The 15,966-nt window shown below is 37.0% G+C and overlaps 1 protein-coding gene across 2 annotated transcripts in view; it reads left to right on the plus strand.

The window, feature by feature from the left end:
• The window catches only part of LOC107597370 (mannosyl-oligosaccharide 1,2-alpha-mannosidase IB-like), a 45,937-nt gene that overhangs the window by 27,656 nt on the left and 2,315 nt on the right, over positions 1 to 15,966 (plus strand). The window contains exon 4 of one of the 2 annotated variants that reach the window (XM_016288395.1): positions 2,443 to 2,750. The exons of the other annotated variant lie outside the window; for it this stretch is intronic. Coding sequence (XP_016143881.1) covers positions 2,443 to 2,460 — 18 coding nt within the window. The 3' untranslated portion in view covers positions 2,461 to 2,750. Of the gene's footprint in view, positions 1 to 2,442; positions 2,751 to 15,966 lie in introns of those variants that run through there. 2 annotated transcript variants of the gene reach the window in all.

Consider the following 15,966-nt stretch of genomic DNA (forward strand, 5'->3'; position numbering starts at 1 on the left):
AAAAAAAGCCAAGAACTGCTTTTCTGACGGACTGATATGACACAATGTTAACCTTTTGAACATTCTCTAACACGCATATTTTAGATTCACAATTCATTTAAAAGCCTCTGGTGTGTAAAAATAGTAAATACCACCATGTCCTCCTGTTTTTTTTTTACCCTAATAAAAGTTATAGGAGCATTAAATAGTTCATAAAGAAACTTCATTCTAATGCTCATTATATTAGCGTTAGCTACGCTTAGGCTAACTATTCAAACGGCAATGTTGATTTCAATCCGACATTCAAATTAAAATATGGAATAATATTCATAACAGAAGATCGAAATATTAAAAATAAAATTGAAACTTACCTGCTTGAACTCTTTCATTTGATCCGGGTGTCAGTCTTTAAAGTGTTTTGTTAGTTTGATGTGTTTCCTCCTTTTAAGGTCGCCACGTCTCAGTGCTTTTATGAAGAGAACGCATCTGCGCACCTTTCAGATAGCACATCAAGAACCGGGTTGACCGGGTACTCGGTACCACCAGTACTTAAAAAAAAAAAAACTGGTACCGTAACGTTTTCATTTTTTAAGTACCGGCTTGGTACCGGGTCTTTTGACAACACTAGCTATAGCGATCTGTCACTCCACATTAAACGGAGCCAAAACAGCATTTATTGTTTGAATACTGCAATACAATGGACATAAATTTAAATTTGAAATTTTCATATTTAAAGTACCAACGCACAATGCTTATTGCGATTTATTGGATGGGAGGTGCGCTTCAATGTTCCATCCATTAACTGAAAACAGGCTAGACTAATCGATTCTTGGGATTTAAGAATCGATATCGTTTTGTAAAAATTAGAATTAAAATCAAGATATCAATATTTTTTTACCCAGCCCTACTAGTAGTAGTAAATATGCAAATAAATAACCCAGAGTTTACAAATGTAGTATGAAAAACATGACTATCTTTGATTAGTTACTAACCCAGGGTAATGTGTGAACTAGTGCTGTGTTCGATACATCGATGCGATGATGTATCGTCACAGAGATTTGACGATATGAGTATCGATACAGCTGTCCCAGTATCGATATTGTGGCACGTGTGCAGCAGAGGGCCGCGATTAATTTGAATACAAGAACAACGTTTAAAACGGAGTAGAAAAGTGCAAGATTTCTAAAAATTAATGAATAGAGCATAATATATAGGCTACAACAATGTTTAATCTGGCCGCAGAGGAACACAACCGGGGTTGCCTGATATAAAGAGACGTAATCCCCAAAACAGAGTTTCCCACTTGCGCAATACGGAAACATCATCTAAGCGTGCTACTTACCTTTGTCAACCTGGCAACCCTGTGTACACGCGCTCTCTCCACTGTGGATAAATGTGCTTGCTTTCTGAAAACACTGGTTAGCTTGCAGTTTAGCGATCTCTACTTCAATATTCTATACTCAGAAAAGTGTAATTCATATCGAGTTCATTTATGAGAGAGAGAGAGAGAGAGGCTGTGTATGTATGAATTACCACCGTTTTGCCGCGTTTCTCTATTAACAGTGAAGCTGTGGCTTTAATTCCTTTAGAAACAATGATGTCACCAGCTCCTTGTTGAGAAAGTTAATGTAGCTCTTGAGCGATTAAGCTATTTAGTTGATAAAATTGTGGGGCAGCGCTAAAAAGTTTGTTCTTGAATGTCTGAGTGCAGCCGCAACGTGATCTGACTGAGCGTGTGTGTGTGTTAGATTCAGTGCATTAGTTTAGAACTCGTTTGTGCAATGATAACCTACCAGCAATGTAAATATGATTTTTTAATATATTAGAATGAGTACATTACAATATAAAATTATTAGAACGAGTACATTATTATTTATGGGCTTAAAAACAAGATGCAAACAATCAGAATATTGTACCTGGTGGGGAGTGCACAATGTAAACATGAAACATATGCCATAACCTATATTGTACTGTGGTTCAGTTATGGAGGCCCTTCATAATGCAGAGGTCAGCTGCCTGCTCTGCCAATAGTTAGAAATGGCACTATATTATGCAGTGTTTAATAAACAGCTGTTTTACTAAACTCTTCTGAGGTGAAATTCAATGCAGTCCCGTATCGTGATACGTATCGTATCGTGGCCTCTTTATCGTGATACGCATCGTATCGTGACTTTGCTGGTGATACACAGCCCTAGTGTGAACATTATAATACATGGAACAAGGAACAAGATTGTTTACCCAGGGTTAAGAATGAGTTGTGAAAAGTCCGTAATTAGCCGTAATGAGAGGTCTGCAGAGTGATGTGGATGAGGGAATACAGGGCACTGCAATCTGCTCTATCTGTGTGTTAATGTGTTTTAAATTGGGAATATGGAGTCTTTATGCGCTGTGTAGGTTATAGAGGAGACATCTGCATTCATCCACCACCTTTTCTTTTGTTTTCTCTTCCTCACACTCACATAGATACATCCATTTGTATAAATACCCTGCAGGATGAAATCCAGCATCCCAACATCTCTCAGCGGACTGCTCACGGCGGGGCCATGTGCTGCTTGCTTTGGCGCCTTAACCAGCTTTTACTCTCTTGATGTGTGTGTGTCCTGCTTTCATTTAAATGCACTTTGTTACCTTGATACACATTATTACTCCAGCTTCCTAAACCCACCTTTTCCATAGCCTTCAGTTTGCATCATTGGCCATTTTCTCTGCTTTCTCAGAGTGTGAGTGAGTAGCACACTGGCTGCTGATGACACTTCTCGCAAAAAAAAAAAGGACTCTTGTTTGTCAGTGAATTATGATGAAAACTAGACCAAAATGTCCTAATGACCATTTATTTCCACACAGGTCTCATTGCTTGTTTTACATGCTAGCAGCTGTGTTTGTGTTTGACTAAAGAGCTGTTACGGTTTAACCGCAGCTCAGTCCAATATTAAAAGTGTGTGTGTGTGTGTGTGTGAGTGAGTCTAGGACAGTGCCTTGCTCATCACATTCATGAATTTCTCTCTCATATATTATTACTTTTATGCTCACCCACACATGCACTAGTTCACAGCTCTCACGTTAAACAATTACCTCAAAATGATACCTAACACGATTTCCCACAGATAATGCTAATACACTAGTTTCACTTATTTAATGCTAACAAATTAGATTTACTTGACTGTGTCCTAAGATGTATCAATACAACATGGGATAAAAGGTATTTTTTCCATGTTAGAGTTTTTGTCTTGACCAGCCAAAACAGCAGTTGATGGCTCAGTGATGATCTCAGGTATGTTTTGTGCAATATTATAATAGTTTAGTTTGAGTTTGAATATAATTTCTGCACGACTTTAATAGTCATAATTAAAGAAACAATGGATGTTGAAAATAACTGTGAACCCTGTGTAAATAAACAACTGTATTAGATGGCAAAGATTGTATCAGTCACTGAGTATGTTTTGAATAATATTAAAATGATTCAATATTCATGAATTTGATTATGTACTTATCTGTTTTGTTAAGAGAGACAGTGTTTGCAGAGAGAACCCACCCACACACTCTTCTGCTTGGCTGTAAATTGTGATTGATTTTGTTGCGTCTTGTCGCCATGTTGCGTCTGATGTAGACATAAAAATTGCTTATCAATATAATCTTAGCGCATTGCATTTGGTTTGGACACAGTGTCACACAAAACTCTACTAGATTTACTACTCATAAAATGCTAATACACCAGAATTACTTAATGTATACTACCCAGCAAACATGCCCCTTTGGGGCCTGTGTGGGCCCACTGCAGACAGAAAATCTAGCCCATGTGAGCAGCCCACTGTGGGCCCCGATACAGGCAGAGTACACAGAGCAGAGTGGGCCTCCAATGGGGCCAATTGTGGGCCCATAACATCCCCACAGTATGTCCACACTGTGGGCTGGGTGTGGCCACAGTGGGGCACAATGAGTGTGCTGTGTGGGTCCTTAACCAATAACAAATTTAGTTTGGTCCTGCTAAGTAGAGTCCCAGCCGAAAATGTGTACCAAGGGCCCCAGTGGACCCCACAGTATGCCCACACTTTGGAGGCAAATGTGGGCATAAACCTGTGTAGGCCATTGTGGCCTTAACAAATAACAAAATTAGTTTGCTTTTACTTTGTATCTGCAGAATGCTGCAATATTCCTATTAATACAGAATAATTGCACATGTTAAAAGTAGAAGTAATAAATTAAGAGTCATACATTTCAAATACTTTCATTTATTCACAGCTATGTAAAAAAAAATGCAGAAAACACACACTACTGCTCAAAAGTTTAGGCTTGGTAAGATTTGTAAATGTTTTTGAAAGAAGTCTCTTATGCTCACCAAAACTTCATTTTTTTTGTTTTTTTTATATACAGGTAAAGCAGTAACATTTATGAAGTATTACAATTTATAATAACTTTTTTCTGTTTTAATATATATAAAAAAAAAATCTGATTTTTAAGTTGAATTTTCAGCAGCCATTACTCCAGTCTTTAGTGTCATTCAGTCCAACAGAATATATGTCGCACGTGCTACGAAAAAACTGAATGATTTTTGAATGTCTCCACTAGAGCCCGACCGATATATCGTTTAGCGAATATGCCACCGATATGCCGCCGATACGAATTTTTTTTTTTTTACAGAGCATATAATGCAGATAAAATGCTTGAAATGGTGTAATTACTTAGTTTGTCCAGCAGAGCGCGCTCCATTGTTTGCTACTGGCGACCTGGATTAAACGCTTTAAAGCTTAAGTCTATGGAAAACCATTGAAACTTTGAACGGCAATATCTCCGTAACGGCACGGAAGGATCCGCACCAAATTCGGAAGATCCCTTCAGCTCGAGGAACCCTCTCGTATGCAAATTGAGTGTATTTCTAGAGGCCTGCTTTCGAATGAGACTACCCCCGCGTCGATAGCCCCCGGGGTTTGGGAGTTATGGGCGGTTAAATTCACGGTCCGGCACCAACCGATCTAGCGATCCCGGGGGGCTACCGACGCGCAGAAGGTGGTGTTCGAGAGGGCTCCTCGAGCTGAAGGGATCCCCCGAATTTGGTGGAGATTCGCCGGTGCGTTCACGAGATAGTGACACCAGCCAACACTTTCACTTCAGTAAGGAGGTCTCTTGTTCAGGCAGCAGCATTCAAGCGTCGTCTTATTCGACCGTAAGTGCCCCGCAAAGTGGACTTCACATGATATTCCGCCATGATTCCAGTTCCAAGGGAACGTACACGTTGCATTCAAAGGGCATTAAAGTGTGCGAAACATGAATTTATATTTATTTACAGAGGTAAATTTATGTCACACTTCACACTTCTCTAGTAAGTTTCGTCTGTGTGTGAAGACAGTAGCGCAGATCCGTGAATGAATGTTCCAAAGTGTGAAAAACTTAAACGGAATAAAGTTGAATGGAATTGAATTGAATTAAAGTTGAATAAACTTCAACTTTACTGTTCAGTGCACTGATGTCAGACTCATTTTGAATAAAGTTTGTTAAATTGTTAAATGCCCTGCCTCCATTACATATTTTTGTCACGTCATTATAAGTGTTTGATCACCACATTTGAGTGACCATTGCAAAAAATGTTTATGTATGTATATTCTGTTTATGTATATACTGTATTCTATATATAGTACCAGTCAAATGTTTGGACACAGGAATGGGAAAGTGTCCAAACTTTTGACTGGTACTGTACTATAATATACACAAAGAATATCGGCCTATATATCGATATCTGTCTTTTTTTTTACTCCCAAGTATCGGTATCAGCCCCAAAAAACCCATATCGGTCGGTCTCTAGTCTCCATGATCTGCTTTTGAAGAAATATTGTTGTATCGTGCTACAGCGCACATTCTATCAGCTGCAGTTGTGGCGCCTCCCTCCGTCTCAATATAATGTACAATGCCACATGCATTCACATCAGTGTTAGCTCAGTGGTAGAGTTACTCTCACGGGACACTGCACTTATGCGCAATCACAAAACTACATTATTTCCATCTGCTTTAAAGCAATACCGGTTAAACATTTAATTCACGTGCTGTTCTGCATGCGCTTTTTCTGAGCGCATACTCAAGAAGCGCGCTCACACTGAGAGCCTGTCAAAAAGCGCCTGATTATTGAACTAAGTTGTCTTTCGCGTCTGATTGATTTTGCATCTAATACTGTCAAAAACACACAAGGTTTACATATAAACACAGTTGGTTATGTCTGAAATGAAAGTAAACATTTGAGAGAGAAACTGAAGCTCTTAAAAGGACAGTAGCTACTAAATATGCTGCCACCTGTCATTAAAGGGATAGTTCACCCAAAAATTTTAATTTCTTTATATAGTGTTTTATTTTCATATTTGTTCATTCAGTTTCTTGAATGCTACTGCTAAATACTGTACCTGAAAAATAAAATGTTGTAAATACTGCTAAATACTGTACCTGAGAAATGTTCTTATTTTCTAATAACAAAGATAAAATAATGACAAAGATTTTTATCTTTGCTAACTTTGCCTAAATGTCTGCCATTGTTTTTTATTTTATATTTTGTTAAGGTGTAAGAGGTGTTCTGTTTCTGCACTCTTCCATTTTTAGCAAATTAAGAAAACTTTGTCTAAAACAATTTTTGTGATGGTTTGTATTTTTTGTGCTCTGTATGGAACATCAGTGTCTGTTTAAGTGATGAACTCCATTACTTGTGTTTGTTTTCAGACATGATAACAGACGTTTTATACTTGTGCTACAACTTTTTGGCCTGTGCTACAAAACTTTCAACCTCTGTAGCACCAGTGCTATGTGGGAAAAAAAGTTAACATACAGCCCATATATATATATATATATACAAAAGTAGAGTTGACCCAAGTGCAAAGCTTCCGCTTGTGTTTTCCTGATTGTTGGAGCATTTTTACCTCAGGAAGTCTCGCAGGGCACCAGTAATCTTTTGTGGAACTTTTATTAATTTTAAAAACAAATGTATTTTTGTTGATGGCAGAGATACACCGAGAGAGAGAGACAAAGAGTGCGAATGAACAGCATGACTAAATTGGACAATGAAAGAGCTGTGGTTGATTGAGAGAGAGAGAGATTAAGGGAGAACAGTGAGTGAAAGTAAAATAATTCATACAACATTTTCAAAGTTCTGTTCTAAAACATGTTGACCAAGTTGTTGTAGCCAAATCTGACGTATCCCGTATGTGAGTGTTGTTCTTTTTTTTTCTTTCTTAGTTTTTACCACTTCAGCAACATTCGGCATTGGTTACATAATTGAAGATGGTGCTAACACAAGGTTAAGTTATATTCCTTTTTGGCCTGTGCTACAAAACTTTCAACCTCTGTAGCACCAGTGCTATGTGGGAAAAAAAGTTAACATACAGCCCATATATATATATATATATACAAAAGTAGAGTTGACCCAAGTGCAAAGCTTCCGCTTGTGTTTTCCTGATTGTTGGAGCATTTTTACCTCAGGAAGTCTCGCAGGGCACCAGTAATCTTTTGTGGAACTTTTATTAATTTTAAAAACAAATGTATTTTTGTTGATGGCAGAGATACACCGAGAGAGAGAGACAAAGAGTGCGAATGAACAGCATGACTAAATTGGACAATGAAAGAGCTGTGGTTGATTGAGAGAGAGAGAGATTAAGGGAGAACAGTGAGTGAAAGTAAAATAATTCATACAACATTTTCAAAGTTCTGTTCTAAACCAAGTTGTTGTAGCCAAATCTGACGTATCCCGTATGTGAGTGTTGTTCTTTTTTTTTCTTTCTTAGTTTTTACCACTTCAGCAACATTCGGCATTGGTTACATAATTGAAGATGGTGTTAACACAAGGTTAAGTTATATTCCGACAAAACACTGCAATCACCACTTTTATAATCTTACGTTACAGTGTTAGCTCGGGTTGAGACTGTCCCAAGAAGATGTCGGAGTCTCATATGAAAATGGCTTATTGTCCACTACTGCTAATGACATGACAAAGTGCTTTAGGTATGTTTAACAGAGCTATCCACCTTATTTTTCAACATGGAATTAAGCCATTTTCTGTGAATGTTCGAGACTTGTGGTTCATTAGCTGCTGTAGGGAAATAATGAGAACAATAACAATGTGCAGTAAATGGTAAAACTGTTTGCACTACAAACCAGTGTGTTCACAATTAAGATAATACATTAAACTAACATGGTAAGAGACACTAGTTTGCATTGTCAAGCTGCAAAAAGAGCTGTTTTGTACAGCTAAAAATAGCTGGAAGTGGATGACACCGGAAGCCAGACACACAAAATTTACAAATGGCTGCACCCATTCTTATGTGGAAAAATAGGGTGGATAATGTAAGGCTGATGATACACGGGGTAACTTTTTGAGCAATTTTGCCGGGCAACTTTTTTTGAGCAATATTGCTTGGGCACTTTCCCATTGAGGATGGGTAACACATTTCTATCTGGATACTTTAGATCGGTTGTGGGCCCTGTGTCTCACCTGGTTGCCCGTTGGCGGCAACATTGCTCAAAAAGTTGCCCCGTGTATCATCAGCCTAAGAGTTTTACTTTGAAACCTTCAACAATTTACTAGAATTATCAACACCGTCTGAAGAAATAGCAGTTTTGATTTTGTTCTTCTAAATGCATCGCAAATGTGGTACAATTAAAATGGTTAGTTTTGTAGTACTTGCAAGTAGATTTTTGGCATTTTTCAAATATTGGCATCGCCCGATAAGTTTTTCTGTTTGGCCGAAGTGTTCAAGGTTGGACTTTTATTTTGACTGCACCGAGAACAGCAGCGCCTGCGCACACAGTGTTCACATTCTCCTTGTTCGCTGTCGTCGTTAACAATTCTGTCTAATATGGACAGAAATCTGTCTAATAATGAGAAAGAACTGTTAAACAAAGGAATTAAATTGTATACAAAAAAAGTATTATAACGATTGCTTTCATATTATTAGTAATAGAAAGGCAAACATAATACTTTCTCGTTTTCCGTCAGTATTCAGCAAAGACGCATTTATATAATTTAAACAAATCTTTGAATGACTAATGAACATTTATTTTAAATTTTGCGAACTTAGTCAAATCCAGCCGTGAGATCTTGTGAAGTGTGCATCTGATCCTGCATGATCGTGTGTTCTCTATGTGACGGTCGGTCCGTGCGAATTAAATGCTGACAGGAGGAGAGTTCAGCTTCACTGGAGACGAATTTTAAAATTTTAAACTCATGATTTCAAATTATGCTGCGCTTCATACTTTTGCCCAATGTCATATTCATGTCATTTTCACTGTGTGCTGTATGTAAAATGAGTGCTACCTTGGCTTTATTTGAAAAAAATATGATTCCCAATGCACACAAACTTGCCAGATTACTGAGTGCCCTGTTGGTTACAGTGTTTACTTCCTTTTTAATTATATTTTTATTAAATATTTATTTATTTGTGAATAATACTTCACAAATAAATAGTCATTTAAAGTATAAGTATGTTTATTTTACACATTTATTTTTTAATCCATTTTCAAATGTTTTAAAATTTTTAAATATGAATTAAAATAAATAAAATGATATCGGCTTTATATCGGCCATTGGCCACCCTGCTTTCCAAGATATCGGCATCTGCATCGGCTGTCAAAAAAACAATATCGGTCGACCACTACTTGCAAGGTAAACTGCTGAAATGTTAAAGGCATAGTTGACTCAGAAAGTAAAATTCTGTCCTGTACAAACCTTCGTAGCATTCCAAACCTGCATTCATTTTTATTTTTTTGTTTTGGTGGACAATTTTAAGAGGTCTCGAGTGTTTTTTGTCAATATAATCAGTCAGTGGCATACAATGTTGTTTTCATTGTATTGACAAAAACAGTTGAAATGTTCTTCTAAATCTCTTCTTTTGCATTCTAAAAAAGAAAGTAAGTAATACAGGTTTGGAACAACATGAGAGTGAGTAAATGATGACAGAACTTTCATTTTTGGAAGAACGATCCCCTTAAGAAATTTTAATGACTTGATGCATGAATATGCAGCTTTTAATAAACTTAAATGTACGTACATGACAAAAGATGCAGTGACCTGAGCCTGGTGGCTCTTTATTTATCGGACTTAGTGCCATTATGCCTTACTCGGCATTTACTAATTTATCACGTAAACCGCAACGGAAAAACAACAATAAACCAAATTAACACCAAAATGGATGTAAAATAATTAATTTTAATGAATTCATAAGCAATTTTAAAGGACATATTAACTGTGCGATTACCTCAGAAAGCGATCTAAAGGGGCTAGTCGACCGTTATAACTGTTTGTCGTTTAAACCTGCGACAAGTAATACACTCATAATCAAGTTAACCACTAAAATGGGTGTAATTTAATTTCTATGAATTAAAAACCATTTTGACAAATTTTACAAATTGAAATAGAAAACTCAGAAATTAACTAAGAAATGTAAAAAGCTTACCTGGTTGAGCAGAGCTGGGCGGTACCAGTTAAAGTCGGAATGACAGCTCATTAACGATGCAGAGTTCCAGCAGTTTCATTAGCTAGAGTTAATCAAGTGCTGAAGAGCTGACGCGCCATTTAATGTATTAAATATTACTTTTTCCTTGCAGAAATATTTAATAAACCATTACATCACTAATGAATACCAGTAATAGCAATGAATGAATTAACAAATCAGTCAGTGATCTGTTTATTCACATGGTTTTATTGTGCCAAATAAATTCATTTTATTTAATAATAACCTACAATGTATTTATATTTGTACATAAATACATTTTATTACAACAAAAACAATGTATTACTATTATTCATTATATATATATAATGAATATATTATATAATGAATATAATGGGGGCGGGGGGGTTTAATTGCTTTCATTGTAATGTTGGAAATATTTCCGTTTTAAACCATGAAGGCGAGCCTTAATAGCCTCTTAATCTCAGTCAATTCACTTTGCAGAAAGTGAAAGTAAAAACGGAATGACGGAGCTTTTGGCATTTGACGCCGCATATTCTCTCAGAGATGACGAGAGATGAATCTACTTCAACATATTCTGATAACGGTTTTAATTTATTCCCTTAATATTTCTCTTGTGGTCCGTACATAGTGAAAAAAAAGAGAAGAAACGTATTTCGTGTTACACAGGTTGTTTTTGAAAGTCGGTGCTTGAAATAGGCTAAATTAAGCTTTTTATTTAATTGATTTTTATTGATGACTGCAGTGTTAATATTTTAATAAAAGTAACTTCATAATAATAAAAAATTTAAAAACAAAATAAAAATGTAGCAGGCCGTCCTACATTAATTGTAAATGCCAAATCCTCTTAATATTGCCAATAACTGATGTGTTTGACTATCTCTGGCTATCGTTGGTACAAGATCATTGTCTTTCGACGCAACCCATCGCGGGGCCTTTCGCAGCGCGTGCCCATCCGCTAATGTTATGCCACTGGGCAGACAGCACGTTACCTGTTATGCCGTTTGGGCAGCCTTGTTGAGCGCAGTGGCACTGAGAACATTATATTTCACACACTTTAAGCTCTTTTATTTTCCAAATGTAATAGGATTAGTCCAACGAATCGTTTGGTTTGTAATGCATACCGTACCGAACGGTTCAATACGAATACGTGTATTGTTACACCCCAATACACGTGTGTATATATATAATGAATAAGTGTTATTTATTAATGTATATAAATATTATCTGCTGTGATTTATTGGGGGTCTGATGAGGTCTAATTGGGTTTTTGAACTACTGTAATATGATAAAATATATTATCTGTCTGACTTTTTCTGGAAACAGCTCCTACAAACCAACAGGTTTTCTTGTTGACTGTGTGCCATTTTAGTTAAGTATTTGATGGGCCACTGAATATATTTCATTTTTGTTATGGACAATTTAGTTTTTACATTTTACTGTCATTGTCACAGAAATCTTCTTTTGCATGTACTGGAAAAAAATCATTAAAACAATAAGTTTGATTAGCATCCAGTCTTAAAACAAAGTTTTAGCTGTCCTGTGCTGTTAACATGGGGAATTGCCCATAGAGAACCCTCATGGGGGCCCAAAAGGGCAAAACTTCTGTGGGCCCCGAATGGGCTACCCCACAAGGGGCCCCCGGGTGATTTTTTTTTTTTGTGGTCATGCCCACAGTGGGTTGCCCACATAAAAAATCCCTCATGCTTTTGTATGTGTTTGCATGATTTACTGAGCTTCTGTTGAATTAGCACAGTGCTAGCTTTAAAGAGCCTGTAGAAGGGAAAGGAGCTGACAGGAAAAGATGCTTCCATAATGCCCCTCTCTCTTCTTTGCTACAGTAGCACACCTCTCTTGCTTCGTGTGATAAATGAAAGTGCTGAATTCATCTTTCTTATGTGGATTAGCTGCTATGTTTCCAAAGCTCAGAGGAGAAAGATAAAAAAGGAGAGAAGTTAGCTGTGTACATTGTTAATGGTGTCTGTCAGGGTTTGTTGTTTGCTTTTGCATGTGAAGTGTGTGTGTGTTAAGGAGTTTGTGATCGAACCTGATATTGTAACATGAATCTCAGATCTGGTTCACAAGGTAAGCATAGTTATGATTCTCATTTGCTCTGACATGCACTGTGAGCGGTAATGTCTTATATAGACAGGTGTGTGGCTTTTCTAATCAAGTCCAATCAGTATAATCACACACAGCTGGACTCAAATGAAGGTGTAGAACCATCTCAAGGATGATCAGAAGAAATGGACAGCACCTGAGTTAAATATATGAGTGTCACAGCAAAGGGTCTGAATACTTAGGACCATGTGATATTTCAGTTTTTCTTTTTTAATAAATCTGCAAAAATGTCAACAATTCTGTGTTTTTCTGTCAATATGGGGTGCTGTGTGTACATTAATGAGGAAAAAAAAATAACTTAAAGGATTTTAGCAAATGGCTGCAATATAACAGAGTGAAAAATTTAAGGGGGTCTGAATACTTTCCGTACCCACTGTATATAGGGTTTCTGCAGCGTAACAGAGATGCGTCTTTATACAGGAACATAATTATTTACTTTAATAACTGCCATAAATGATAAAATGGTTATTAGAAGTGTTTATTAAGGATTGTTATAAACTTAATCATCATAAAATTGTATTAGAACTAAAATTTTGATTCATCAATCTACCTAGAACAGCACCTAAACACTGAACTGTAGCTGACACCCCTTAACACCACTGTAGCTGAGCTCAAATGCACAGGAGCTCCCATTCTCTATTTCCCAATTTCTATACTTCAGTGTGTGTTGACCTGATCATCACTCTTTTGTCTGTTACACACAATCTATTAAATATAGACATCTTGTAATATCAGTATCAGCCAAAATCAGTATTGTATCTGGTCTGTATTGAAAAGTCAATTTTTTTAAATTGGACACAAAATGCGATATCCGCCGTGTTATTCTGTCATGTTTTGGCCCTATCTTTACAAACCGCGACAAACACCAGTCTCCCCCCCTCTGCAGAATGCGATACATCCACTCAACCAATCACAGCGCACCATTCCAAGTTCAGAGGCTGTCATATGTGGATCAACTTACTTTGTGTATTTTCAACAGTTTCAATATGAAAAATAACTTTTATATTGATTCAATGGATTTATTGCATTTTGATTATCAAAAATAATCAGTTTTTATAATAAATCTTTGAAAATCTAAATCTGGATTTGAATTTTTAATGTTATTATAACCTAAATATGCTATGTGACCGTCTGAAACAGAAAATAGTGGTTTTCATCTGGCCAATTTCTTGGTAAAGAAAACACATTTTCACTCAAATTAATCAAAATGGATTTATAGCGTTTTGCAACCAAACTCTTTATATATTTATATATAAATATATGCAACATATGATAGATAAGAAGGAACAAGAAAGGCTATTAATAATCTTTCATTGTGCTTAAGTATTATAATATGTAAGGCTCCAATACAGAGGGGCACAAAGCTCTTATGGAAATGGGTCTGGCTGCAGACATGCACTTGCACTCTTAGACACCTGCACTTCCTCAAGTGACGTCACTTGCCATTTGTTTTTTTTAATTTCTCAGAATTTTACAACAGTAGCTATATTAAGTGTTTATGGCTTTCTACGGGAGGAAAACGCTTAACGAGAGACTTTGCACATTGTTCATATTCTGCTGTTCTGTGGCCACGGATTTGCGGGTTTTGTCTTTTTCTCCTACAGGTGACTTGCAGGACCCTCTACTTTATGGTACTAAATTAGTTTTAATCGTTTAACCACCACAGCATCTCGTCTCCATTGGCAAAACACGCACCATTTGTGTCGATTGCAAGTGACGTGGCAGGTAGCAGAGAGTGCAGGTGGCGATTGCAAGTGACATTGACCACCTGGTTACTGTTGTAAAATGTTGAGAGATTCAATGTAAATAAATAAATAAAATAAAAAATATAGCAAGTGACGTCACTTGTGGAAGTGCAGGTGTATGAGAGTGCAAGTGCATGTCTGCAGCCAGACCCTATTAGCTCTTATGTGCATCCCATGCGCAGAATGATGCGCTTGAAGCAACACGGAGCCACAGCGTTTCGCATAGAAAAGTTCAAAGCACAAAGGGAAGACATATTGATATTGGTGTATTATATCTGTGCGATAGTTTGTTGAGTTTCTTCTTTTATCCGTTTTAAATTTCAGTTACTGTGCCCGTGAAGAACAATTCATAGTGCTCTCTACTCCAGTGTAGTGATCTACCAGACACCTGGTAGAAAGTAACATGCTTTAGAAACAGCACTAAACTCCAGCAAGATAAAGTCCTTTTATGCAAAATCTTTGATCTTTATATACAGATCAAGTATAATAATAGATTGTCTTGACTGTTGTAACCAAAGGCGATACGCAGTTTGAACGCTGACTGCAGCATAGAGAAAAGTTTACGTGAACTTGACTTAAATATCCATCTGTACCTCACATTAACCTGTGGAACGGCTTCAGAACACTTGGAATATAGTGCACGAAAACTTTTTGGTGCTTTATAATGTTTTTGTGCCTTTCGTGGGGCTTGACAAACACAGAATAGCATACTCACAATATCGGATTTGGATCGGTCTCATCTGACCGATTTCCCGATCCAGCAGAAAATGCCAGGGAGCTTCTCCATATCCCTCCTCATTCCTCCGTCCTCCATCCTATGACCCGGAAAGCCGATTGAGCTCAGCCATCTTGAAGAACATCTCAATTCTCTAATTGCACCGCGAGGAGGCTTCCTGAGGAGCTATGAGCAAGGATACACAGGTGTATCCTTTGCAGAAGTGTTTTTCATCGGAAAACCTGAGGCACGTATAAATTCTCCTCCCCCTTCACATTTGTTGTAATAATTTATTTATATTTTACCTTTGCAGTTTAAATAAACCATACTTGTCATATATTTCAAACAGGGCATCTTGCTTTATTAATATTTATTAAGAATGTCTTAAATAACAAACTTTAACAACATAAGGACAGATCTCTTTAGAGCAGCTGATGACGCTTTAAAGTGATGCTAAAGGGAGCGAGGATATTTCATTTCACTTGATTCAATTCCTCCATCCTCGCGTCTTTTCCTTGCGTCCTTCCCTCTCATCCTGAAGGGGTGGAGCTAAGACGCGAGGAAAGGAAACAAGGATGCACAAATGAGAAGCACCCCCAGTATTGGAGCGATACCGTTACTGAATATCGGATCGACGCACCTCTAAATAGAAAACCCTATCATATACCTTCAACATTAAACTAAAAATGCTTTTATATCATTTTACTTGTGGTTAGAGTTTATTTTCATTCAGGTTTGTAACCATTTCTTTATTACTATACTGGAAGCTTCAGAATCAGGAAGTTGCAGTCCTTCTGAGGCAGCTAAATCGATTTAATTTACAGGTTAATTTTTTTTAATCGTGTTTAATTTTTTTTTTCATGTTGACTAGTTTTTTTGAATGTACTTATACTTTAGAAAATATGTATAATAAATGTGGTTTAATTGGAGCGTGTATTATTTACTGTGTGTGTGTGTGTGTGTGTGT

Source organism: Sinocyclocheilus grahami, unplaced genomic scaffold (genome assembly GCF_001515645.1).
Source record: "Sinocyclocheilus grahami isolate Dianchi unplaced genomic scaffold, SAMN03320097.WGS_v1.1 scaffold231.1, whole genome shotgun sequence".
Lineage (NCBI taxonomy): Eukaryota > Metazoa > Chordata > Actinopteri > Cypriniformes > Cyprinidae > Sinocyclocheilus > Sinocyclocheilus grahami.